The 27223-nt window shown below is 39.2% G+C and overlaps 1 protein-coding gene across 4 annotated transcripts in view; it reads left to right on the top strand.

Moving 5' to 3' along the window:
- Positions 1-27223, top strand: part of GPD2 (glycerol-3-phosphate dehydrogenase 2) — a 200414-nt gene that overhangs the window by 80956 nt on the left and 92235 nt on the right. For all 4 annotated transcript variants that reach the window (XM_068545088.1, XM_068545089.1, XM_068545090.1 and 1 more), the window contains one exon: positions 22626-22735. In XM_068545088.1, the coding sequence (XP_068401189.1) occupies positions 22634-22735 (102 nt within the window). In that variant the 5' untranslated portion in view covers positions 22626-22633. The remainder of the gene's footprint in view (positions 1-22625; positions 22736-27223) is intronic.

Genomic DNA, 27223 nt, shown 5'->3' with positions numbered 1-27223 from the left:
GAGAAGACCATCAGAGGTGAGGTGCTTTAGGAACTGGGGCCTCCATGTGGATGTAGAAGACAGCAGAAGTGAAGACAGTTATGAGTTTGGAAAGGGAAACAGCCAGGTGCTTAGGTCATCAGCAAATGAGAGGAAACAGCAGTAGATGGGTAGATGACAACAAGAAGGGGTGATGAGTGGTAAGTATAATGACATGAACTTCAAAACAGGTAAGATTTTTGACAAACAACCCAATCCAAAAATGGGCAGAAGACCTAAATAGACATTTCTCCAAAGAAGACATACAGATGGCCAAGAAGCACATGAAAAGCTGCTCAACATCACTAATTATTAGAGAAATGCAAATCAAAACTACAATGAGGTATCACCTCACACCAGTTAGAATGGGCATCATCAGAAAATCTACAAACAACAAATGCTGGAGAGGGTGTGGAGAAAAGGGAACCCTCTTGCACTGTTGGTGGGAATGTAAGTTGATACAGCCACTATAGGGAACAGTATGGAGGTTCCTTAAAAAAAGAAAAATAGAATTACCATATGATCCAGCAATCCCACTACTGGGCATATACCCAGAGAAAACCATAATTCAAAAATACACGTGCACCCCAACGTTCATTGCAGCACTGTTTACAATAGCCAGGTCATGGAAGCAACCTAAATTCCCATCGACAGACAAATGGATAAAGAAGATGTGGTACATACATACAATGGAATATTACGCAGCAATAAAAAGGAACGAAATTGGGTCATTTGTTGAGATGTGGATGGATCTAGAGACTGTCATACAGAGTGAAGTAAGTCAGAAAGAGAAAAACAAATATCGTATATTAATGCATATATGTGGAACCTAGAAAAATGGTACAGATGAACCGGTTTGCAGGGCAGAAATTGAGACACAGATGTAGAGAACAAACGTATGGACACCAAGGGAGGAAGGTGGCAGGGGGGATGGTGGTGGTGTGATGAATTGGGAGATTGCGATTGACATGTATACACTGATGTGTATAAAATTGATGACTAATAAGAACCTGCTGTATAAAAATAAAATAAAATTCAAAAATTCAAAAAAAAAAAAAAACAGGTAAGATTTTTGAAAGAGGATAGAGGAGAAATTGGAAGGTGAAATGGTGAGACACTTAATGATCTCCAGGCTGGGGGATTTGCAGAATAGAAGCAGGCATTTAACTCAAAGTATGTGCAACTAAAATGGAATGGGTACTGCAGATACAGATCTTTAGTCTGGGAAGGGGTCCTGGAGCCTTTTGTGAGGCTACACGTTAACTCTTTAATCACTTAATCACTTAATCATAGGAAAGTCCTAGGAAAGGGGCTAGTTATCACCTGGTTCAGAGATGTTTTGATATTTTAGCAACTGGTACAGCCATCCCTGTTTATCCCGGCTGAACGCTGGACTTAAATATGAGAGTATAAACAACCTCCCTTTAATGGGATGCTGTGAAAACAGTGTAGGTAGGCTTCAGCCTTCAAAATTCAGATTAAATCTTGCTTTCTCCATGTTTTCAGGGTATTGCCTGATGAAAGGAACATCTAGAGAAGAAAAGGATAGATTTTGAGTTCTAGAGGGCTTAACTGGGGAGGAGAGAGGTCTGAGAAGGTGAGAAATGGGGCAGGTTGGGCTTCTGGTGATGACTGAGGTAAAGAGGATTGTGGAGCATGCTAGGGTTAGTCCTGTGATGTCCTGGGGGGAGCTGGTTGCAGACATCTGGCAGCTCCTGTTGATGTGGTGGCCAAGGGTGAGCAAAAGGCTCGTCAGAGTATCTGTAGCCCTAGGGCATCTCTTGATGGCTTGGTGGCCAACTGGAGTATAACGGCCTCCTTGGGGACTGCTCTCAAGTGGCCAGGAGCGCCAGGTGCCCTGAGGGCCTCTTTCTCAGCCAAAATGGTGGTGCAACCCCTGGGGGAGGTGCTTTCTCCTATTTGGCAGAAGCTAAGGAGTGCTGCTTCTGGGGACCATCATCAGAGTCCAACGTATTTAGACTGTGTGCTCTCCACTCTTGTTACTGTCATTGGCTTAGTATGGACCTTTAGGAGTTTGTGCTGGGATGTTTACAACCAGTCTCCTGATTTCCCTTCTCCCAGATGCATGTCCATTTAATTTATCTCCCAGCACTGCTTCTGGTAGTGGGGAGTGGGAGGATGGTTTTTAAATCTTTTTTAAAAAAATTTTATTTATTTATTTATGGCTGTGTTGGGTCTTCGTTTCTGTGCGAGGGCTTTCTCTAGTTGCGGCAAGTGGGGGCCACTCTTCATCGCGGTGCGCGGGCCTCTCACTATCGCGGCCTCTCTTGTTGCGGAGCACAGGCTCCAGACGCGCAGGCTCAGTAGTTGTGGCTCACGGGCCTAGTCGCTCCGCAGCATGTGGGATCTTCCCAGACCAGGGCTCGAACCCCTGTCCCCTGCACTGGCAGGCAGATTCTCAACCACTGCGCCACCAGAGAAGCCCTAGGATGGTTTTCAAATTCAAATGTGTCTACCCATCCTACTAGGAATGTTGTGAGGATTAATATAACATGTATCAACCTACTAGCACAGTCCTTGTAACACAGTATGTAGCCATCAAATATGCTTAAAAGCTTTCTTTGGTGATCCATTGCTTACTGGACAAAGACCAAAATCCTTTGACTGGCACATAAGATCTCCGGAGATTTTACCCTTGCCTGCCTGTTCAGTCTCCTCACCTCCTCACTTATAACTACTGTATACCATCCTGTTCTCTAGACATACATATTACACCCCCTTGTTCTTGAAAATGCAGTATTCATTCATACAATCTTGTCTTTGCTCATGTTCACTTGGATCTGTTGAACCTTCAACATATGATTAATTATTGCTTTCTCTACAAATCTGCCCTGATGATGTTTCCTACCTCCCCTTAATTAACCCCATGGGTAATTACTCCCTTAGCCCCTAGTCCAAACCTTATTTGTATCACTCATATTTGTTTTAGAATCTTCTTCTCCAAGTTGTGAGTTCCTTAAAGACAGAAACTATAAATTATTCACATTTGTTTACTCACAGTCTTAACACAGTAGGTGCTGAATGAATATGTTGAATAAAGGAAAACTCAATACATATTTAAGTTTACGTATTGCCTCTCTGTTATAAAATATAAACTATATTTTGTGTACCATCTTTTTCTTTAATAGTGGAGGCAAATTTTCTGACCAAAGCAGAGGAAAATTGGTGACCATGTAGTTAGTGAGTAGGCAGACTTAGTCCTGTGTTCTTTTTCTTTCACCGAGTGACTTTTATTTGAGTTATCCAGTGATTTTGTTCACCATCGTCATTGCTTTATGTTGAGTTGTAATCATTAACTTTTGCAGTTATACCCCCAAAGAACCTCAAACAAATGTGGGTTTCTGGTATTGGTTCGGTATGCTTGACCGGGTGGTTTCCAGTGCCCGCTTACAGTTGGCAGGATTGGTGTGTGGAGCCTTTGGGAACCTTGGTCAAGATGTTCAATTCCTTTTAGGTCTCTTCGGACCTTGGTTCCCTTGATCCTATGAACTGATTAATTATATTTAACCAAGAATTGAGATAATGTAAATCAGACATCAGCAATCAGAATCTAGTCAGAAAAGGGTGGGAAGAGCAAATGTGAGATGAGGTGGCAGGAGTGAGTCACTGCTTGTTGTCAGTGGACGAGGAGTGGTGGTAAGAGGGCAAGGGTGGGTTGAGGGGTGATGGAGGCATCCGGGGGGAGCAGGCGGGATTGTGTGGACATGGGCAAAGGTGGTTTGGAGGACACAATAGACTGTTGGCTAGTGGTTGGCATGCACTGAATGAATGGCCAAACAAGACTCTTTGGGCACTTAAATGACTCTTGTTCCTAGGTTCTTGCTGTGTAGTTAGTCAGAGTCACGGTATATGTTTTTACATCTTGGGAAAAGGGCATGATCCTAAGAAGGGACACATTCTTGAGAAATATCTCAGTTTCTTTAAAAATACATTGACTCATAGAGTTGACTGTTCTGGTAGCATTTTGTTTTTATATTAGTATTTTTTTTCCAAGGTAGAGGTTGTTCAAGGTTTGTGATAGAGCCAGAAAGCAATTCCTCACCCTCTCTGAACTAACAATAAATACCAGGAAATATTCTGAAGAGAGGACAAAAAACCACTCTTACGGGTCAAAGTTTTCCCAGTGAGTTGGGTTAACTCAGGACACAAACCTTAGATAAAGCCTTTTACAGAGACGGTTTTAAATCCTCTGACTAATTGAACTACTGGAGATAGACTATAAACATTGGATTCCACGCGCTCAGAGTCTGACCTAAAGCAAAAGAGCCTGCTGCATCCTGTGACCTCTGGAACAGCTAACCTGTGGCCTGGAGTTGGATCTGCATTAGATGCTGGGCTTTACAGGGTTTTTATTTTTGACAGAACGCTCAAATAATGGTATCCGTTCTGTGGAAAAGAATGTTTATTTGGGGGAGAGATGCTAGAGAAATGCTGGAAGAGACCTGCCTACTATTTGTTTTTCAAGGGAAATGACTGACAGGATTCATTTCCCCAACCTGGGAGTCTTAAGTGCACTTGCTTGGTCAGAGGCAAGTGCTGCTTGGGCTAAAGCTAGGTTACGGCTGCCTTTGTTCTCTCTAACCACAATCTGTATCGCCCTGTTCAGCACTGCACGGGTGGGGACCCATTGCAAGTTACGTATGAGTAATGGGAGTTGTTGACAGCAGATATACTTCCACACTTCATCTACATTATCTCAAATTTTCAATGTAAGTTGCGAAACAGATGAGATTTTATGCATGAGAAGACGAAAGCTCACGGTCAGTCACACAGCTAGTAAGTGACTGAGTTGGAATTCAATCCAGTGTTGGGCGGGGGGGGTCTCTGATGACCTCTACACTGGCTACCTCCCGCAGAGAATGTTCTATTGACTGGTCAGTGGTGTGGTTTGAATATGCCAAGGACAGCACCCTATGACAGAAGGATCCCAGTTATGCCTAGGGGAGTAGCTGTGTTCCTGCGTGTAAGCACTGAATTGTCACGGGGCAGGGAAAGGGAGAGAGTGTTGGCCTCCGTCTAGGATGGTCTGTGCTTTCTCCGTGTACCTGTGGCTTCCTTCAGGGCTGGCACCGTGGAGGGGTCCCCTGGGTGTGTTGTTGGCTGAAGAGTTTCTATGCTTATGGAGTTGAATCCTGGGGAACACTAAAGGCCAGTAAGTTCGATCAGGTTTGCAGTCACTGGTTTGATTAGTTGTTGGGATTTCTGATGTTAAACTTTAAATCCCTGAGACGATGTAATATGAAATAACTAGAAATTCAAGACTAGTTTAGGGGTAGGTTAACTCAGGCTTAAATAGTTATTGTGTCAGATGCTCGAGGCAAATTCAGCTCAGTTAGGGTAGAGACTGTTCTTCAGAATAAGGTAGATAATTCTGTGACATTTTCTAGTTCTTGTTCCAAGAGTCCTAATAAATTTTAAAGGCAAAATATCCTTTTCCTTCTCTGTGTGGGTCTTTTACTCTATCTAGTTCATTAAAGATGAGAAAAGTTGTGTAACAGGAAAATCACTCAAGTAGTAGTCAAATGATATGGGATTTAGTCAAATGTCAGCTATCTATCTGCACGGTGCTCTTTAGAGCTCTTATTTTTTTTTCTCTCTCTCTTTTCTCTCACTCACACATATACACACATAGATTGGTTGTTTTTTTTTTTCTTATTACAAGAATAACGTGATCATTTTAGAAATTTAAAAAATGATACACACAAGGAAGATAATAAAAATGACTTTCAACCCTACTATTCAAAGATGAGATTTTAAATATTTTTCGGTATGTCCTTCTAGCCTTTATGTATGTGTGTGTGTGTGTGTGTGTATGCACATATACTTTAAAACATAAACACACACAGATACTATTTTATCTACTTTTGTTCTCTTCATAATTAATTTTCTATTGCCCATTACCCTATCTCTATCCAGAGTGTAATTAACCCAGAAAGAATTAATTCCTAAGCAGTCAAGAAATTTTAGAATGTGTAACTTATTTAAGGCTGTCCGCTTATTTCTAGACATTTATAATTATTACCGGCATAAAAATGTTGCTATTTCAAGTCAGAGTGGGGTAAGAGGATGGCAGTCATTTTGGCTTGGTGAGTGACCTACCCTTGTGGTCCAGTTTGGATGGGAAAAATGGCAGGAGACTCTGGAGAGCAGAAAGCCAAGCTTATGGGGTCTAGCAATGCATGAAAAAGGAAATGTCTAGATGATCTCAATCTTTTATGTGAGGAATCTGAAGTCCAGAAAACTCAGGTGGCTTTGTTGAGGCTGAGATTGTCGCAGGGTGGGGGTCTGGCTCCGGTTGCTGACTGCCTGTCCTGTGATCGCTGCAGAGCCTCAAGATACAGCCTGAAAAACAAACCACGCTCTTGCTGCTGCCAAACTAATGACCAAGGGAGTAGGCACAAGTGCACTGCGTGAGGTCATGCCTGAAGGTCGCTGCGTGGATGTTGGAACCTGGCATTTTGACAGGAGTCCTATTAGAAATACCATTTTGTAAGTCATTTTTGTAAGTCCTGACGGCCTCGTGGTAAAATCACAGGCTCAACTATGGGCCAAATTTTTTGGATTAACTTTGGGTTTCACTTAACATTATCTCAAAATTTATGGTTGAGAAGAGGCTGTTGAGTATAAATTGCTAATGTGCTCTGCTGATTTCCATCAGCTATGTGCTTTGACTGACAACAGTGCGAGCCTAGCCCACTGGGGTCTGGTGTATTACATCTGCTCAGCCAGAGTGTTTCTTGAGCTGGAATTGAAATGCATGGCCCTTTAGTTTCCAGTGTGATGCCAACACTCAGGCAATTGACTTTTGCTCTTCAGTCTCCAGCAGGGGGAAAATTATGAAATAAAATGGGGAGAGGCCAGACATCCTCAAGATTCAAACCCATAAATATAAATAACTGTAATTAATCATATGCAGTCTCTCTTGTCTATTACCTCTATACTCAGTGTGTCAGTAAGTTTCACACAGCTCTTTAGCGCCCTGCCTGTGTGGTTGGTGGGGAATGTTCCGAGTGCCTCAGCTTGTTGAGGTGTGACCTAGGGTTCTTTTCCAATATGAGTTCAAAATCAGTTCAAGATATCATGAGTTGCTGGGGGGGAAAGTCACCTGCAACATACCCTAGCCCAAGGGGGAATAGAAGTATAAAAAGGACCTCTGCTGTTGGCATTTGAGAGGCTCTCTCAGTTGACACTCTGTTCTTTGTTACCAGCTTGTTAGACTGAATGGGCTGGAACAGTCTTTCAAGTGTGTAAGTTCAGCAGACATTTATATTCAAGATATCTCTGAAGTGTTTGTTTTCCTATTACAGAATCCTATTTTTGATTGTGGTTTACATTTTTTTTACTATTTTCTCATATGATTTATTAACTCTTCCTCTCTCTCTCCCCATTACCTCCTTTTTTCATACTTTCATCTACTCATTATGAACAGGGCTAATGGTGTCCTTAAGAAAAAGCAAATGCTTTTACTCTTATTTCCTTGGAAAGCATCCTCTACGCTGTAGCTAGGGTCAATCTTCTTTCCTCCCTCCCTCTGTGTAAATTCCATTGTATCATTGCACTGATCAGGACCTTCCACTGATTTTCTATCTCTATCTTGTCAGAATAAACACCTTGCTAGAAGGAAGTCATATGTGACTTGGCACATGTCTGGCTCTCTGACCTGATCTGGAACCCACTGCCCACATGATTCACTGTGGTGCCCCTGCAGTAGCCTTTCAGTGTCCAGTGGAGGCCAGGCGTACACCTGCTGTGTGTCTTTGTATGCCTGTCCCCTCTGTGTAGAAGGCCCTTCTCTTAGATCCCTGTGTGGCTGGCTCTGCCTCCTCAATTACGTTTGTGCCAAATAACCTGCATGGACTTTCTATCTAAAGTAGGTCCCTCCTACCCCCAGTCACTCTCCAACCTAATTATGTTCTTCATAGCACTTGTCAGTTTCAAAGTACTCAATTTTTAAATTTGTTTATAGGTTTATTTTTTGTTTCCCCCAATCCATGAGAGCAGAGAAATTGCCAGCCCCTAGAACAATGCTGAGGATATAGCAGACATTCAGTCAATCCGAGCTGAATCCATGCTGTAGGAATGAATGCTCCTCTTTTCATCTTCCTTAGTTGGGTAGTTCCTTCAGTGATACTTCCCTGAGTTTTGTTGAACTGCTGCTTTCATTATTTTCTTAGAGTGTACAATTTTAATCTCTCCCTCACCGATGGTAAGTGCATTTTTCATAAACCAGTTTCCAACAATGAATTTTGAAGTTTTTTAAGAGTGGCAGATAGCTTCTTTTTTGGCCCATTTATCTGTAATCTTTTCCTTAAATCCAAGAGAGCACAGAAAAAAGGTTCTAGTTGTTTCTAGAGCAGAAGCATACAGCTTTGCCATATTTTTTTTCATATATGTAATGTGAATTTGTTCAGATGAGGCAGAAATGAAATAAGAATTTTCTTTTTCTTATCTTGGACTATGTGCTTGTATCTGGCTTGAAATTCTTAATCTTCATCGGAGACCTGTGTAGTTTGTTTCATCCACGCTGTGTACCATAAACTTCTGGTAAGACATTATCTGGTAAGATCCACTGACCTAGAGCAAAGGAAGGAAGGGGGAAAAAGGCCCTTGAATAAACAGAGCCAGAATGTTGAAAATCCAAAAGCTAGAATGCTAATGAGTTGCTCCTTTTGCCTTGCTCAGAGTTATTTATTTGTATTTTAAACACAGTTTTAGCTAAGTTGGCTCTCACTTTTCTGACCACAGTGGCAACAAGTTAGAAGTGAGCTGGAGAGCTCAAAGATCAAAAGGGAAAATTACCATCAGCCCGATAGTTTGAAGAACCAGGAAAACTTTATAAAGCAGATACAGGAAGAATTCAAATGGGAGCAGTGTGGTTTGGAGCCACTGAGTAAAGAGGTAACAGTATTCAACTGTTCCTGAGGACATTACCCTAGCAGCATAGTCTAATGTATATAAGGATGGCTCCAAGTCATCAATAATTGAATTCCTGGTTAATATTTTTAAGAAGACAAAGTGTGATTTGTATTTTTGAAATATTTAAATTCAAAATAGTTTAGACTTTTTTTTTTTAAAAAAAAACTATAAACTCCATTCAAATGTAAGCTCTTAGAAGGCAGGGATTTTTGTTATGTTTGTTCTCAGTTGTATGTTTAGTGCCTGGCATATGTTAAATGATTAGTAAGTAATTATTGAATGAAAGAATGAATGCAAGCCTTAATCATCCAACATTGCTAAATAAATAGGATATTAAGGTAGTACCAAGTTTAGTGCAGAAGGTTTTTTTTTTTTTTTTCCCCCTGCACCTATTGAATGAAGAAAAACCATAAAATAATACAAATTTAAAGTTAAAATAGATCTGGACATTTTCAAAGATGCTTCATTTATAGGTGGAGTGAAGATCAGCAAATTCAAATGATTTGCCTGAAATCACAAAGCAAGTTAGTGGTATAGATGGAATTACAAGGCAAGTCTCCTTAATCTCTCCTTCTAGAATACCCACTGGTGATTTTCTTTTTTAATATGGTATTTCAAGAATTAAAAGAATATAGAGGTTTTTGGTGTGTGTGTACTTTTTTTTGGGGGGGGTGGCAGTTTTAGCAAGAATATTGAGTAGAACCGTTGATCTTCTCCTGTGCATGCTATTTCAATTTTAGACTGTCAGATGCTAGGGTATTAGCTGTGTAATGTTGGTACACAGTATCTCATGCACAGTGCCTAGACTTGTTTATAGTCTAGTACTTGAAAGCTTTCCACTTGGGGTGTGTGCCCGTCCTTTTCAAGAAGAGAAGAAAAATCTAAAAAGGAGAGGCTTGGAGAGGATGCCTCATTCAAGTGGGGAGAATAAGATCTTATGACCAAGACTGTTTTAGCCAAGATGACTGAGATGGAAATACAGCTTTGTTTGTTACTTTTGCATAGGTGAAGACCTACTATCTTTTCTTCTCCTTTCTGAGGGGCCAGGGGATGGAGCATTTACAAACTGTTGTATGATATGTATTCCATACTTCTGAAAGAAATTTCTGTTAGAAATATGAATGACTGCAGTCTCTCTCTCCTGTTGTCTGATTCTTGCTTCCTTAAGGGTGAGACATTTTTAGGGAGTGTCATCACTAAGCTAAATAATATCAAATATGATTATTTTGATGTAGTACATCTTAGGTTTTCTTTGCATCTATGCTTTTTGTGTGTAATTTGACCCTTTGTTGATAGTTAGATTTATACATGCAATGGATTATTAGATATGTAGGGGAGTGAATTTTAAATGCAAATTTCAGCAGGCTATAGGGGAAAAGTGGTTACAGGATGTAAAAAGTGGTTAGCTTTATTTCCTGGGGATCTTCTCCAGCTCAAGGAAGCGGAATAAATGGTCTCGCCACCCCATATACTTTTTGGTCTCTGTTATAACTCCCAACGATGTCTTATGCATTAATAGAGCTGTAATTAAATTTAGAACTTTTAAATTTACAATGTAAGTAAATTAAATTAACTGAAATTATTGTGCTATAACTAATTATCATAAAAATTATATCATAGTTTTTTATGAACCCAGGATCTCACAAACTATCTTCAACAAGTATTTCCTAGAATGCATTTTTAATGACATACATAACGCAGTTGCTACTGGAACTTTTGAAAGAATTGGTACATTTTCCTTGTATTTGGTGATAAAAATAATGAATAAAGCTGAGTTAACTCAATTGGTATCAGCATTTTGAAGTAAAAAAAAAAAGCCAGTTTTTCAAAGTTTTGTTTGTGCTCATAACATTCTAAGGCAGATTCTCAAACCTTCTACATCTGTGCTATTCAAAAAAAAGAGATTTTGGAATAATGATCTTAAGTCTCTTTAAGATTTTTTTGAGCCTTAAAAAAATCCCTATATTTAGTAGATAGTTTTTCCTAGTTCTTAATGACATATTTCTTAAAAATATATGATATTGGATAACAACAAAACAGATCTCTGATTAAGATCCAGGCAAATAGAAGCTTAATTATCTTAAGCACTTCCTTTTCTGAACATGCTAAATTAATTGAAATTTTCTTAGGGTATATTTCTTTTGACTAAAGTTCATTATCATCTATACGTGTTAAAAACCTTTTCATTTGATTCACAGTGCCTGCGCACTATTTTATAGCACCTAAACCCTTTTTATATAATGAAGTAGATGTTTTCTTATGAAACATTTTAGGGTGTGTAGTCAACAGCCATGATTGTTATTACTTTATAAGGGTTTGTTATGTTTATAATAAATCCGGAGGAGAGGCTTGATATATTTTAGTGTAAAGGCAGATATTTTGAGCTCTGTTATTTGATTTGCAGTTTATTCTATAACAAAGTAAAGGGTTTTCTCTTGTCTTAATTACCGAAGTAGACTCTATAACAGAATGTAAAATCTAAAAAAAGGGGATTTATGCTGCTAGAAGAATGTGAACCATTTTCCTAACCCAACAATAGGGTTAGTAAAGGGGCAGAAAGATTGCAAGAGTCCCAGGACTGGGACTTCCCTGGTGGCGCAGTGGTTAAGAATCCGCCTGCCAATGAGGGCGACACGGGTTCAATCCCTGGTCCCGGAAGATCTCACATGCTGCGGAGCAACTAAACCCGTGCGCCACAACTACTGAGCCTGCGCTATAGAGCCCGCGAGCCACAACTACGGAGCTTGTGTGCTACAACTACTGAAGCCCGCGTGCCTAGAGCCCGTGCTGTGCAACAAGAGAAGCCCGCACACCACAACGAAGAGTGGCCTCCGCTCGCCGCAACTAGAGAAAGCAAAGAAGACCCAACGCAGCCAAAAAAAAAAAAAAAAAAAAAAAAAAAAAAATCGCAGGACTAGTGTGGTCTGTTTGCCTGAAGAATTATTTTTGTGTGTGATTCACTGGTAACATTTCTTCTTCAAGACAGAATTAAAGCTTTTTTCATTGTCTGCTATATTCTTTTTAAGTGAGGCATTTCTTATTAGTTGATACATAGATGCAAGTTTATTATTTCATAGTTGGCATGCTATCCACTCAGTTCCTTAACCTGACTTGTTTCTTTATAAGGGGTGGGCATTTTGGGGAAGGAATGCTCCAGAATTTCTCTTATAAGGGGCATTTTATTTTATGCATCTCAGGATTACCTTAAATTACATATATGGTAAACAAAGAAGGCAGACATATATTTTTATGGAAAATCACTGATAGGATTTTACAACTTTAAACAAAAACCCATTAACATATCTAAGATGATAGAGAATATATATTAATTTCAGTTTTAAAATGATTTTAAAATGGAAAACAAGTTCACCTGCATGAACTAATTATAGTTCTTCATGATTTTTAATAGCAATTCTATGGAGAGCAAATACAGTGGAAATCATTCCATTATGAATTAAACTATGATCATTTGCATTTAATGAATATAAATCTATTGTTAGCTGAGATGGGCTTCATTGATTTCTTGTAATTCTAGAGTGAACCTTATGAAAATAAGAGAAAAGGGTCAAATCTGTGACTTTATAGTATTGGTCTGCATTTTAGAAATGGCAGAAAACATAAATACATAATATGGAAGTTGCCTTGGCAACCCTATTTATTTTTTTAAAATTGAGTCTTACATAATAAATGACCGTTAGAATGTGAGCGTGTATCCTCTTGTTCCTCTGAGGCCTTCTTCCCTTTTGATATGTTTTCATTTTAGAGGACTTTGTGAAGTAAATGCTTTAATTGGTTGTGGCATTGCATATTAAATTAAAAAAACCAAAAATTACACCAAAAGAATTCATGTGATAATGTTTGAGTTGAATTTTTATAAACAGATAGAGGCTTCTAACTGGCTCATTTTAAATGGTTGACTTTATTTCCTCCTCTTTTTTGGGGGGGGGGTGCCTTTTGCTTACATTTCTTAAAGTCTGATTTGAACCTCTGAAACGAGCGCAGCCCTTTTCTGTGTCAACTCCTTCTGTCAAGCTTCCAAGCGCATGCTGTCCTTTGAGCCTGAGGGATGGTCCTGGGCTAACCTCTCTCTCAGTCATCTGTAGCTGTGTGTTGTGTTTGTTCTAAAATGATATAATTAACCTAAAGGTGCCCCCGAGTGAGTAGTAGGAATCATTTCCAAAGTACCTTCTGGCTTGAAGCTATGTGGACCAATACAAATAGAGTGTTTGTCTTCTTTCATTTTCTGTTCCCGATTCTGTTTCTCTTTTGTCTTTCTTAAAATATTCTCCAGTCATTGAGATTTTTTTTTCCATCTTTTGGGTTGGGCCCTTCTGGCAAGGGATTTCCTGGGGAAATTGGTTGGAAATGGAACCTGCCCTTCCCTAAAGCAGTCTGGCTTTTGGATAGGGTGTGAAAGACAGGGACCAAGCTAGGGTTTGGATGCTGTGCCAGCCACGTGTGATGACGTTGCCTGAGCTTCCTCATCAGCCACAGGCCAAAATTTTGGACGACCAGAGTCTGAGGACTCATTACATTTATAAGTTTTGTGCTGACTTTTACATGGTTCTTTCATTTATCTTGTTTTTCAGGAGAATGCTTTTCTCAATGATTTCAGAAAAATCTTTTTGTTTGTCCTTTGGTATCCTGTTCAGTGTATGTATTTTTTACAACTGTAGGCTGTAAATTGTTATCATTGTTATTATGGTGTTTGTGGTTTAGGGAAAAAAATATATATGTATGTATGTATGTGTGTATATATATATATATATATGCACACAATAGAGGAAGGCCTAGGGAAGGTGAAGACACTTTTAAGTGTCTCCTGTTTTTTCAGGATTTGATACATTCACTTATTTCCATTGGGATAATCTTTTGTGGATAACCCTTAGGTCCATTTTCTATCGGGACTTGGCCTAAATCCTTTTCAAAAATGTTTAAAGCAACTGAAAAAAGAATGATTCAATTTCAGTTTATGGACTAGGGCTCCTCTCTGTTTGCAGAGAACAGGCTGATGGGCCTCTGATGTTGACTGTTTTGTTCATTTATGTCTGACAGCTTTCAAAAAGCATGCTTGAGGGCTCACTGTGTGTTTCTGTAGGGATCACATGCTGCTGGGTAAGATGTATGTGTGCAGAAGTTCCTCTCTGCTTGGCTGGGGAGGATGTGTTTGTAGGCAGAGCGCTAATCATTCTCCCCTCTATAAAGTCAACCTTGGGGAAAGAGGCAGTAGTACATGGTGTGCTTTGATCGGTACTTGTTTGTGTAAGCGCTTTATCAGGCTTAGGCTTGGTGTGCCTAAACTGTGATGTTCTTTCTTATAGGAAAGTATGCATAACATTTGCTATCACATCAATTGGAAGAATAAAGAGTTTGCTTTGTTGAAACATGCCTAGTTCAAAGCACCCCCCAAACCTTGACTTTTACAGTTAAGACTACTCGGGTGGGAAGGTGCTTTCGCGTTCACTCCCTGTTCTTCCATTTTGCTGTGAACTTGCTGTCAAGTTCCATGACTTTCTGGGTAAGACTTCCTCTGATGAGGCCCTGCACCCTTATTTAGTAAGATTCATGCAACTTTCTCCCTTAAGTCACTGAATTTGTGTGCAGGTGGATCTTGAGGCCTAGCGCTCTGACTTGTGCCATCGGTGGGTTTGGCGGAGTGTCATGACTCAAAATAGATGAGGGGGAGGCTTTCCACGCACAGCCACGAGGAGGGTAGCTGCACAAGTGAAGTGTAAGGAGTGTCTTCCTGCCTTTGGACCTGCATCTGCTTAGGTAAAGGGCTGAGTGAAGTAACACATGCTACATCTACGTTACATTCTGGGAGTTTTATTTTATGTTTTCAATGCCTTGTTCATCTTGGGTTCTCAGTGTAGGTGATCAGAGAGGGGCATGGAATGCCTTTATATCTTGCTAGAGAACACACGTTCCAGGGACAAGGCTTGTGGTTGAAATGACTCTTCTGAAAATGATCTTTGAGCTCTCCTCCTCCCTCCCCAGCACCCACACTGATAATTCTTGTGAGGGATGGAAAGAAATATGTTTGCATCTGTGCTGGCATAAGACTCAAAACCCTGAGAAGTCTCAATTTTTCTTCAATTAATGGAGAGCATGGAGGTTAAAATGGAAATAGCTGTTTCTATGCAAGAGATCGGAGGATAGGGGGGTTTTTGTAGAAGTGAAGGGATCCTTCCACAGAGGAGGGATAAATCTATTTGGGTAGATTTTTATTTATGCTGACTTAAGAGAGAAGCTAGGACTGCAAGACAGGGAGAGGAGTTAGAGGACTCTATTTTGAGAATTCTGGGGCCAGGAAGTGTGCTTTTGTTCTGGAATAAATTTGCTTGTGAGTAGTTGCCAAGGGGAACCCCAGCTGTTTCCAGTGGGTGGTTATTTCTGGTTTTTAATTCTCAAGTGTGTGGTTAAGTCATCTAAATGCATGATTTAGCTGTTAGAGTAGCCTTACCAATGAGCAGGAGGAAGGCAGAAGTGGTGAGCGCTCAGGAACTACTTAAGATAGGGTCTGAGCGGTTGTCTTCATTGTCGAAGTCACTCTATCTATAATGAGAGTCCTAAAAGGACAGCCAAGAATCCTGTGGAACCAGATAAGTTGCAGGGTTAGCTAGAAGTATGGGTCAGCAAACTTTGAGAAGTGGCAAGTCCAGTTTTTGTTTTGCTGGCAATAAGTACATTTTATTGTGAACAGGTATAGCTGTCAGTTTTATGCAGAAAATTCCTCACACCATAGCTTTAGCTATGATGACTCTTGTGAGTTTAAGACCCTCCTATCTATATGTTTGCTGTTTTCTCTCTGTAGGTGTTCTGTCAAGATCTTAAATATTTTTGCTTCCAAATGAACTCCTCTTCTCCCTTAAACTTGCTTCTCTTTCTGATTCTTAATGTTGTGATGTTGGGGCAAATCCCCAGTTACCCAGGCTAAAGCCCCTTATGACCTTCAATCTCTTCCTGTTGCCTTCTGTAATCACTTGTCAGACTCTGTAATGGTCTCTAATTGAGTGCTGTCGTTAGAGATTCCTGCAAAGCATCAATGTCTGCATTAGTACTTTTCAGTGTTGTCCTAAACCAGGCTTTCGTCTTCTCATGTGGGGACTATTTCATTGCCTTCCAGTTGGTCCCTCAGTCTTCATCATAAGCTTCAACACCAAAATCTACTTGAACATTCTTCATAAGTCCTGAGATGAAGCAGCTTGCTTCCTTCATCTGCAATCTCAGCTCTCATGGCCAACAGAATATCATAGAAAAATATCTTATTTCACATGTACAGAATGTTCTTATCTCTTGCCCTGGACTTCGTTTTAAACCTCATTTTCAAATGAACATCATCTCCAGCCAAACCAGATAACAACTTGCGTGCCTCCTGAACATTACCATGATGTTCCTCTTTCTCCTCCAAATCTTTCTCAATCCAGACCTGCCTGTACTCACTCCCCTCCAAATCCTTTTTTCTTCAAGAGGCTTTTCAAGTATCCTGTCTTCTGAAACCTTCTTTAATTCTTTTAGTGAGAATTAATCTCTTTTCACTGCAATGATATAGTACCTTGCTTTCTTTTCTATCAGAGTATGTATGTGTATATATGTTTGTGTGTATGTTTTTTTTCTCTTTTTTCTATTTTGTTTGTCATTACCGTGCGTTTAGAGCATACAGGATGAGCTGAAGCATAAATTCACTGTGCCATCTTGACTGGATAGTCACTGATTTTTTTTTTTTTTCAATTTGATATTGACATGGTTTAGGAAATAATGTAATTTAACAGCCTGCTTTATTTATAAACCCTTCCAGCCCTTCCACTCATTTTGAGGGAACCCAAGTCACAGAAATTCAGGTGAAGTATAATCACTATCCATTTAGTGATTCCTTTCTTTCTTTAAGGGCATGATAACTCAGTGCTTGAGTTAGAATAGAACAAAGGAGAAATAGCATCTTAGTTTTATTCTGCGCTATATCTTCTGGTTGATGAAAATGGTATCAGATAGTGCTTTACCATGATTCCCTGTCTCCACTTTGAGCTATTCCTTTCTTTTGACTGTAATTAAAATTTTTTTTTCTTCCAGGTTTATTGAGATAAAATTGACACATAACATTGTATTAGTTTAAGACATAAAACATAATGATCATATATATATATACATATACATATAAAATGAAATGATTATCATAGGAAGTTTAGTTAACATCCATCACCTCACATAGTTACAATTTCTTTTCCTTGTGATGAGCACTTTGAAGATTTCTTCTCTTAGCAACTTTCAAATATGCAATTCAGTATTGTTCACTAGTCACTATGCTGTACATTACATCCCCAGAACTTATTTATCTTATAACTGAAAGTTTGTACATTCTGACCACCTTCACCCATTTCTCTCACCTCCCACCCCCTGTCTCTGGCAACCACCAATTTCTTCTCTGTTTCTGTGAGTTGGGGTTTTTTAGATTCTACATGTAAGATCATACTGTATTTGTCTTTCCCTGTGTGTCTTATTTCACTTAGCATAATGCCCTCAAGTTTCATTCATATTATTGCAAATAGCAGGGTTTCCTTCTTTTTTCATGGTTGAATAATATTCCTCTGTGTGTGTGTATGTGTTTGTGTGTGGTGTGTGTGTGTGTGTGTGTGTGTGTGTGTATCACATTTTCTTTATCCATTCATCCATTGATGGACACTCTAGATTATTTCCATGTCTTGGCTATTACACATAATGCTGGAATGAACATGGGGGTACAGATAGTTCCTTGAGATAGTGATCTTGTTTCTTTTGTATATACACCCAGAAGTGGAATTGCTGGATGATATGGTGGTTCTATTTTTAATTTTTTGAGGAACCTCCATACTGTTTTCACATAGTGGCTACATTAATTACATCCCCATCAACAGTGCAAAAGGCTTCCCTTTTCTCTATATCCTTGCCAACACTTACCTCATTTTGTGTGTGTGTGTGTATGAGGTGGTATCTCATTATGATTTTGATGTGCATTTCCCTGATGATTATTGATGTTGAGCACCTTTTCATGTACCTATTGGCTATTTGTACGTCTTCTTTGGAAAAATGTCTACTTAGTCATTCTGCCTGTTTTTAAATTGAATTTTTTTTTTTTGCTATTGAGTTGTATCAGTTCTTTATATACTTTGGATATTAACCCTTTATTAAATATATGATTTGCAAATATTTTATTCCATACATTAGATTGCCTTTTCATTTTGTTAATGGTTTTCTTTGCTGTACAGAAGCTTTTTAGTTTGATGTAGTCCCACTCATTTTGTTTTTTTTTTTTTTTTTGCTTTTGTTGTCTTTGCTTTTAGTATCAAATTTAAAAAAAATCATCGCCAAGACCAATGTTAAGGAGCTTACCCTCTATGCTTTATTCTAGGAGTTTTATGGTTTCAGGTCTTAACATTTAAGTCTTTAATCCATTTTAAGTTGATTTTTTTGTATGGTGTAAGAAAGTGGTCTAAGTTCATTCTTTTGCATGTGGCTGGTCCAGTTTTCTCATCACCATTTATTGAAGAGACTGTCATTTTTCCAGTGTATATTTTTGTCTCCTTTGTTGAAAATTAATTGACCATGTAAGCATGGGTTTATTTCTGGGCTCTCTATTCTGTTCTATTTATCTATGTATCTGTGTTTATGGCAGTATCATATTGTTTTAATTATGATTTCTTTGTAATATAGTTTGAAGTCAGGAATTGAGATGCCTCCAGCTTTGTTCTTCTTTCTCAAGATTGCTTTGGCTATTCAGGGTCTTCTGTCTATCAGAGTATTAATAACATTCAGTGTAGCACAACTAGTTATACGACAGTTATAAGACAGACTTTGATATTTAATCCTCCAAATTGATTGTAAACCCCTTGAGAGCAGTTGATAAACTCACAGATGTATTTAGTTGACTAACTTTGTTTAGGGTTTTGTTTAGTTGCCTTGTGTTCTCCTTGCAAGAATTAGAGGGCTGGCATTGGTCTGTGCAAATGCAGGAGCCAGTCCTGAGTCAATGTATATATGATTTATTCACAGGCTATTTAACATAGACATCAGGCTATGATAACTAAGCTAATTTTAATTTTAGGTGATTTTTCTACCTCCGGTTTTCTTTTCTACCTCTGGTTTTCTCTTCTACCTCTGACTTTCTCATACTTTTAGTTGCAAAAGGTAAAGATTTATTGACATTTTTATTCCCAGTCTTTGCTAACTTCCTGGTTGCAGCTTTTATGTAGAAGGAAGCAATCTTTTCCTCTTTGTCATCATTGTGAAAACTTTTTTCCTTATAATGGAATGTAAGTGGGTATAAGTAGTTCACAGCACATAGTTTAACGTTAATCTGGTTTTACATTTCTTTCTGTCAACATTAAAACAAAGTTTTTACATTATCTGGCAGAAGGTTACTAGCAGATATTTTGTCAGAGTCTTCCTCATTGCCTTAGAGAAACCTAATGCCGAGGGACTGTACACTTTGGGTGACTGCTTGTGAATAGGGTTTTCTTTTGGGAGTAATAGCAAAATATGGTGTGGCTCTTGGGGAGAGGTTGGTTTTTCAGAGCAAAGGCAGGGCAGAACCACCTAGTGATTAAGAGCAAAGACTAAGCTGTGGCTTTGTCACTTACTAGGAAATGACCTAGGACAAATCCCCTACTCTCTTTGAACTGCAAGTGCCTCTTTTATGAAATTAGGATGTTGTGAGGGTGATATGAGCTGATATATGTAAAGAATTAAAAGCATGGTACCCTTTACGTAGCAAATAACTCAGTAAATGGCAACTATTGTCATTATAACATTAATGATGATGATGATGATAATCATTATCATCATCATCTTGGGAGAGTCAGGTGAAGTCGACTGATTATGTGCTTTTGTAAGAGTGATTTATTCGTTACAACCAGCTAGGTTATCGTGTGGATAAATTTGATCACAATAGAAATAATAATATTTAAGCATAGGTTATTTTATGAACATACTGAAAAAAGAAACTTTATTATAGCCAATATTATCAATAACTCTGCAAAATAATATGTCAATGCAGTTCTTCCATAGTATTTGTGGCTCATTGAGAAAATCCATGAAGATATCCTCCTTAGCAAGTTTTGGTCCCAGGAAAATCAAATTGAGGCAATATAATAAGGTGAGCAGGGAATGTAGGGAACTACACAATTGGAAAAACTAGCTCCAAACTTAACTGGCTGAATGAACACCTCTGCTGAGACACTTTATGACTGTGTTGTATAACATCCCTCAGTTAGCTATATTGATGTGTGGTGTCCTTTGTGAGGTCATCAATGACATTATCAACAAGACAGAAGCAATGATACTGAGCTAAAGTCAACCACCTACAAAACTCACATCCAAGGGACTGCCAGGCTGCTATCTATACGGGGTGGGCACAGGCATTGTTTAGGTAAATAGAACTAGGTCTCTATTCTCTGTCTCTAATTGTCAGGGAAGCCCAGTTAGCCAGGGGATAGCATGCTATCTCCGGGCTGCTAGGGTTTCTGTTGTGTGATAGGCACCCGTATGAACATTTATAGCAGTACTAGGAATGGTGATGCTGAGCTATGACAAAGGGGTGCCTTCCAAGTTGGCTAAATTGCGGTTTTCACCATCAGAACAATCGTGGACGTTAGGTTTTTCTTAGGGTTGACGGAATGATGAATGGAAGCCCCAGCCAACATACACCAACTCTTTTGCATAACTTGGGAGAGAGGGGATGGTTGATGCAGAGAAGGGATGGAAAAGAAGAGACCTCTAGCAGTAAAGAACGTACGCATGTGAAATATTTTTCTGGTGAGAATCTTAAAAATAAAGATGAGTCTTAGAATTTAGGAGTTTGTCAGAAAAGAATGAGATCAGAAGAAAAATAAAATTTTAAGAAATGCCAGCTTTTATTTTAGTATATAATTTATAGTATTCCAAAATGGATTTTCTGTAGAGTCATAGTTACCAACTGCACTTGAAATTCTTTGATTTAGGATAGTTATGCTAATAGATTCTATTCAGTCAACATGAACTCAAACTTTTTTTTTTAATATATAAATTTATTTATTTATTTATTTATTTATTTATTTATTTTTGGCTATGTTGGGTCTGCATTGCTGCACGTGGGCTTCCTCTAGTTATGGCGAGTGGGGGCTACTTTTTGTTGCGGTGCGCAGGCTTCCCACTGTGGTGGCTTCCTTTGTTGCAAAGCACAGGCTCTAGGTGCCCGGGCTTCAGTAGTTGCGGCACGTGGGCTCAGTAGTTGTGGCTCGCGGGCTCTAGAGCTCAGGCTCAGTAGTTGTGGCGCACGGGCTGAGTTGCTCCGCGGCATGTAGGATCTTCCCAGACCAGGGATCGAACCCGTGTCCCTTGCATTGGCAGGCAGATTCTTAACCACTGTGCAACCAGGGAAGTCCCTGAACTCAAACATTTTAACTGTATCATAATTTACGTTGAGATACTATATGTTTTTTACTATCCTAGGTTAAAATTGACTTCATATTAAATAATTTGAGTTGTGAGATATCTGTAAAGCATAAGGTATGTTGTCCAGACAGGTCAGAACTCCACCCATTCAGGAAAGTAGGGTAGTGGCTTCCCTGTAACACGTGGGTGTGCCAGCTGCTTTTGTAAGTGAAAGACTTAGGCAGGTCAAATTGCTTAATATCAACTCTAAGTTAGAATTGTTTTTAGGTGATCACACAGTGTTGTCGTTTTTTTGTTTTTTTTTTTTGTTTGTTTAGCAGAATAAAAGGGAGTAAGATGTTTTTCGCTGGAATTTTTATTTTTTATTTATTTTATTTTATTTTTTTGGCTTCTGAAAAAGTTAGACTATTTAAGTCCTCAAAAAAAAAAATTAAGAAATTCCATCAATCCAATAGTGGAATTTTTTTTTTTTAACAAATGAGAAGAAAGAAAGTCAAGAGCTAACACAGTACAAGACTTCATTTAGAAATATACAGTGAGCATGAAGGAGTGCTTGATCTGGAGGGTTTCCCCTTGAAATTTTGGTGCCATGCAACTCTGGCTAGAAGAGACCTTTTTTTTTTTTTTTAAGTTCCCTTAATGAAAGGAATTATAGCAGTGTTATCTCTGTCATTTCGTAGAAGGATCATGTCATGGTTTTCTTTTACTTTTTATCTGTAAAGTGTAGACTCTTCCAGGGATAGAAATGTAAATGTGTTGGCTTTTGGTTTTAGTGAGAGCTTTATTCGGAAGGGGAAAACTCAGGAAGGGAGTTGTACCAGAGTGGAATCAACACTTGCCAAAGAACCCAAAGCAAGCATGTGTTTCATTGTCCTGTTGAGTGACAGAAGACTTCCACCAGTTCTTTTTGTGGAGGGGATTAGTGGTTGAACAAATTTGCAAGTACAGCATGCAGTCTTGTCAGGTACACATTTCTTTTCACAGCTCTCTTGACTTTATACTATGTAAATAACCTCAGTTGTCTCTGAATTTTTCTTTCTTTAATTCCTATTGGATGGTCAGTTTATAAAGTCAGTTTCCTAGGTTTTTTTGTGTATTGTTTTTGAATTGTGGTATACAAATTGGTTTGTTAATAAATTCCTTATTTTGTGTTTTCTTTTCTAGTTTAACATAATTTCATAATCTAGGCAGTCTCTTTTTGTTATTGGATTATTATGTGATAAAAATCCCAAATAACTTTTTTGTTTCTTTTTTTGTCTCTGTAGGCTAAGAAATGGCATTTCAAAAGGCAGTGAAAGGGACTATTCTTGTTGGAGGAGGAGCTCTTGCAACTGTTCTAGGCCTTTCTCAGTTTGCTCATTACAGAAGGAAGCAAGTAAGTAACTGTACATGTATCGATTATAATATGAAACAAATCTGTTAAAGAACTGTGTATGGGGCGTGCGTAGGCTAATGGTATTGTATAGAAATTACTGTCTCAGCTTGATCTGAAAGACACTAATTTAGAATACTGCCTTAATGATCCTTGAGAACTGTGTGTATCTCATTTTTTAAAAAGTAAATTTCTTTGTCAGAAAGCATTATATTATTTAGCCTCTGTTTTAGGTCTTTGGTTTTAAAAGACTGCTTCATTTCTGAGTGCCAGGGTTTATTCATTTATACTTTCCTTGTCTAATTCATCCAAATGTCTGGATACCTTCTATGTTCCTGCCAAGAGTTTGTCTTATTAGAAGGCAGGCAGCTGAGAAAGGAAGTGGAAAAGAAAGAGCCTATACAAAAGGCTCAATTCGGAATCTTGGGTTTATTTCTGAAAGGTTTAGTTACTTATGTAGTATTATTACTTTATACTGGGTAAAATTTTTAGTGGGAGAAAGCTATGAAAATGAGATTGGTATGAAGTTTCCAAATAATTTAAAGGGTTCAGTTTATTTTCATTTTGTTTTTTTTCCCCTTTGCACTACAACTATGCCTTCCCATAGTTCAAACTGATGCCAGGAAGTAACTTTGGTGAATGGTTTTGTTCTTTTCAGCCTTGAAATACTAACCTCAGTAGTTAGTATTAATCTCCTGTTCCCCCTTCCCTATGTCATTAGGGCGTTTTGTGATACCAGTTGGTTGGTGCATTCCCGATTTAAAGATGGAGGTGAAGGAATTTGGGAAGCTATTTGTAGCTGGGCTATCTATGAACTACTCACATCCTACATTTTTGTGAGAACCTTTAAGCCCTGCCTGGGCTGTCTTGTACATGTTGTTTCTGTTTCTTTGTGCTACATGGTGGTGGAGCCAGCCACGTTGCTTGGAGTCCCAGGTCCTGAATCGGAAATACCATGTTAAAAACACATATTAAGAAGGATCAATTTGCTGGCTTATAAATAAAAAAGAAGCTAATTTCTAGTGCTACCTCCTAAAGATGGACGATATTGAATAGGTTGTGCTGGTTTTTTTCATTCTTAACTGTCAGCACATTACTCTTAAGGTTTCCCTAGGTATACATGTTGCAGGTATTACTGACTTGCTACTGAAGCTCATTCTCACCTGCTGAACATGCTTGATGCACTATTTCTTTTAAAATGTTTCTTTGGTTCCTTAAAAGTAAGTGTGAAAAGATGTTGGCTTTGCTCAGGCTATTTTAGAAGTGCAGTTCTGTTTGGGACATGGACTTTAACAGATTAGATTACTTCTGCCATCTTTCACCAGTGGTATCTAAAACGATATTGGAAAATGCCAGTGCCAAAGGTCACGATGTCTAATATGGTAAGTTGTTGCTAAATTTGTACATGGTTCATGTCTGTTAACAATCGTAAGCATGTTCTATTTCCGAGTTTATAACTTAACTTTGTACCTAGGGAATACTGTTTCAGAAATATATTTTGTTGTCGTCGTTGTTTGACTTCTCTTTTACTTCACAGAATAGAATAAGCAGTTGATACTGCCTCCAATCCATCAAGTTAGGGGTTAATTTTAGTCAGTAAAATCAAGCAAAACAAGGGTCTATTGATTCCTGGGACATTTTGTCATTTTCTCCTTCCTAAGTTAGACATCCTGAGCACCCTAATAGCCAAATGAAACAGATACCAGCAGTTTCAAGTCATTTATAATTTTAATCTGACAAGTTCTTTTGAGAAAAATCACCATAGGCATATCCAATCAATGAGTTGCTTAAGACATATGCCCAAGTGTGTGTATTCTTTTTGTAGTGATTTCTGTCCCTTTAAGCCACGGCTATGAGCATATTTTGGGTAGCAGTTTTGGATGTAGCCATGGGGATTGGCAAAAAAAAGAGAGGGGTGTGTGAGGGGGGAGAGAAGACCAGCTCAGTTGAGCCATTGACATAAAATGACCACAGGCCTCAGCTGTCCTCTCTCAGAGAATATCTGCCAATCAGAGCCATTCTAGGGGAGGAAATTTTCCTGACTTCAATAGTCAAGAAAAAAACTGCCCCTTGACACCCATTATTTGGCAACATTTTATAGAAGCTGTGACCTGAAATGTGACTAGGCATGCTCTATTTCTCCAGAGAGCAATGCTTAAAGTATTGGCTTGTGTTTTTATCTTCTTTCCAGTTTTATGAAATGATTCCAACCGATAAACTGTCCTCCTTTAAGAATAAGTTGGTTTTGAAAGCCCAAGGTACTGATGGCTGAGAAAACTGGCTGCTGGCTTTTAAGCTTAGGCACATTTTGCTGGCATTCCTGCACTCGAAGCTCTGCATCCCCTGGCCCCTAGCTTGTGCTCATTTGATATTCCTGGTGCAAAGCTTCCTTCCTAAAATACAGGCAGAGGTCGTATTCCAAATACAAACGGGTTGATTGTTAAAGTCGGTCAGTTGTTTCAGCACCTTTGGTGACGGGATAGTGCTGTAAGTGTTTAGCTGCCAGGTCGGCTCACAAAACCCTTTTAAATTAGCTTGTATTTGCAAGGAAAAGAATAAGAGGAAAACTATTGTATATACTTTTTTGATTAACTAAATGGAAAACACAATGAAATCCACTAAGATGTGGTTCACTTACCTTTTACTCAGTTGCTTGAATAAAAGCTACTGTAGGTGAGGAAATAGAGACACTTGTGAAGACTGGCATTTCTTGTGGGCAGGTTGGACGTTAGAGGTGATAGCAAAGATTTTTTTGTTCCGCTTTACTTCGTGGTGTGGCTTTTCTTCACGCGAGCATGCTATTAACATTTATGGTATGTTTTTCAGTGGTGAAGAGTCTCCACTGTTGACCCAAGTGAAGCCTAGAGATTATTTTTCTTTTGAGATAAATAAGGTCAGATTTAGAAAGGATGGAGATCATGGCCTAAGGAGAGAGCTGTTATTATTATTGTTGTTGTTGTTGTTGTTGTTGTTGTTGTTGTTGTTATTATATTTTGGAGCTGGGCAACCTAAATCTTCAATTCCAGCGAGGAAGCTGATGGGGGAGAGAAGACGAATGGAACGTTGGCCTCTTTTGACTGTGTCCACCTGCAGGGAAGGAGGTTTGTGACCACAAATGGCATCCACACCCCAGGCCCCCTCCAGTGATACGTGTAGGATTTTTTTTGAGTAGTCTTGGAGGGGCTTCCTATTCATTCCATTTTCCCTCTCTTTTTATTTCCTCACGCACACTTAGGTGACTAAGTTTCCACAAAGCCTTCTTGATTTTTCCTTTCCCCAGACCAGCCATATGCCGAGGAACAGGAGGCTGTGTAGTGGGATATAAACTTCCCAGCACTATCTTAAATCCCACCAGGGATGTAGCAAGCAAACACCCCTGCAGTGGTGTGCAGATTTTCAAGAGTAAGGTATTTGTCATTCACTGTTTAGTATAGGTCTGTTTAATGATAAACTTTTCATTGGAAGGGACCTAGAAGACATCCAGTCTTCCTCTCGGGACAGTTTGCTTTTCTCGGGGTTCCTTACTATCTAGTGAAAGGGAAGTGTTACTTCATGGGACAGCTTCCTTTTCTAATTCCAAGCTGGTGGGAGAATGGAGTTTAAATTAGGAGAGAGGGCCCAGGCAGGGTAGCTTCAGAGGCGGTAAACCTTAACAAGGAACAGTGGTGGAGAGCGTTACAGTCAGGGCTGCAGGAGGGTTCCTCAGGGGAGTGGGAAGAATGGGGGCAAAACTAGGGTAGGATTGAAAACTTTTAACTGAGGGCTGCCTCGGGCTTTTGTCTTTTCATTAGACACTGAAGGCCTTTTTTTGGAAACTTCAAAAAATTTTAAACTCCACATTTCTTTCATACCTTCTAGGTCCTAGCTGGAAACCGGTGTAACAGTGTGGGCTTCTTTTTAACCCCAGCGGTGTGGTGGGTGTAACAAAGATCTGTTTAGGTCTGAGGGTGGCCCTGTCATGTAGCACGCGCTCAGAGTGTTCCTTCCATTACCCACTCTGGAGGTGTGGTGGGCTTTGTGAGCCAGCTCTGAGGTGAAGCCTGAGAACCACAGAGAGCTTTCTCAAAGCCCAGATGTGAATGTTTTTTTCTTCTTGTCTGCACCATGCATAGGCAGGGAGTCTCTTTTCAGTGTGAGGAGTGATATTATTAGAATCAAGGAAATGAGAGATTCTCATTGATGTTCTGTTCATCAGCAACGTAACAGAAAAGACGAGAACACAATCTTTGGAGCGTCTTTGCAGGCTGTCTGCATCTGACACCCAGCTCTGCTTCTGAACAGCTGAGTGACTATGGGCAATTTTCTTAAATTCTCTAGGCCTCATTTTTCCCCCATCTGCAAGATGGGGAGAACAGTGGTACTTCCCTCATAGGACTGTCGATGAGCAGTAGAGCCTGGGAGAATTCCTGGAATATAGTAAACTTGCCAAATGTGTTAGTTATTCCCAGGTGATATGAATATAAAGTATGAATGACTATATGAATATATAGT

The sequence above is a fragment of the Eschrichtius robustus genome, chromosome 5 (assembly GCF_028021215.1).
Source record: "Eschrichtius robustus isolate mEscRob2 chromosome 5, mEscRob2.pri, whole genome shotgun sequence".
NCBI classification, from domain to species: Eukaryota; Metazoa; Chordata; class Mammalia; order Artiodactyla; family Eschrichtiidae; genus Eschrichtius; species Eschrichtius robustus.
This window is presented reverse-complemented; position numbering and strand designations above follow the sequence as displayed.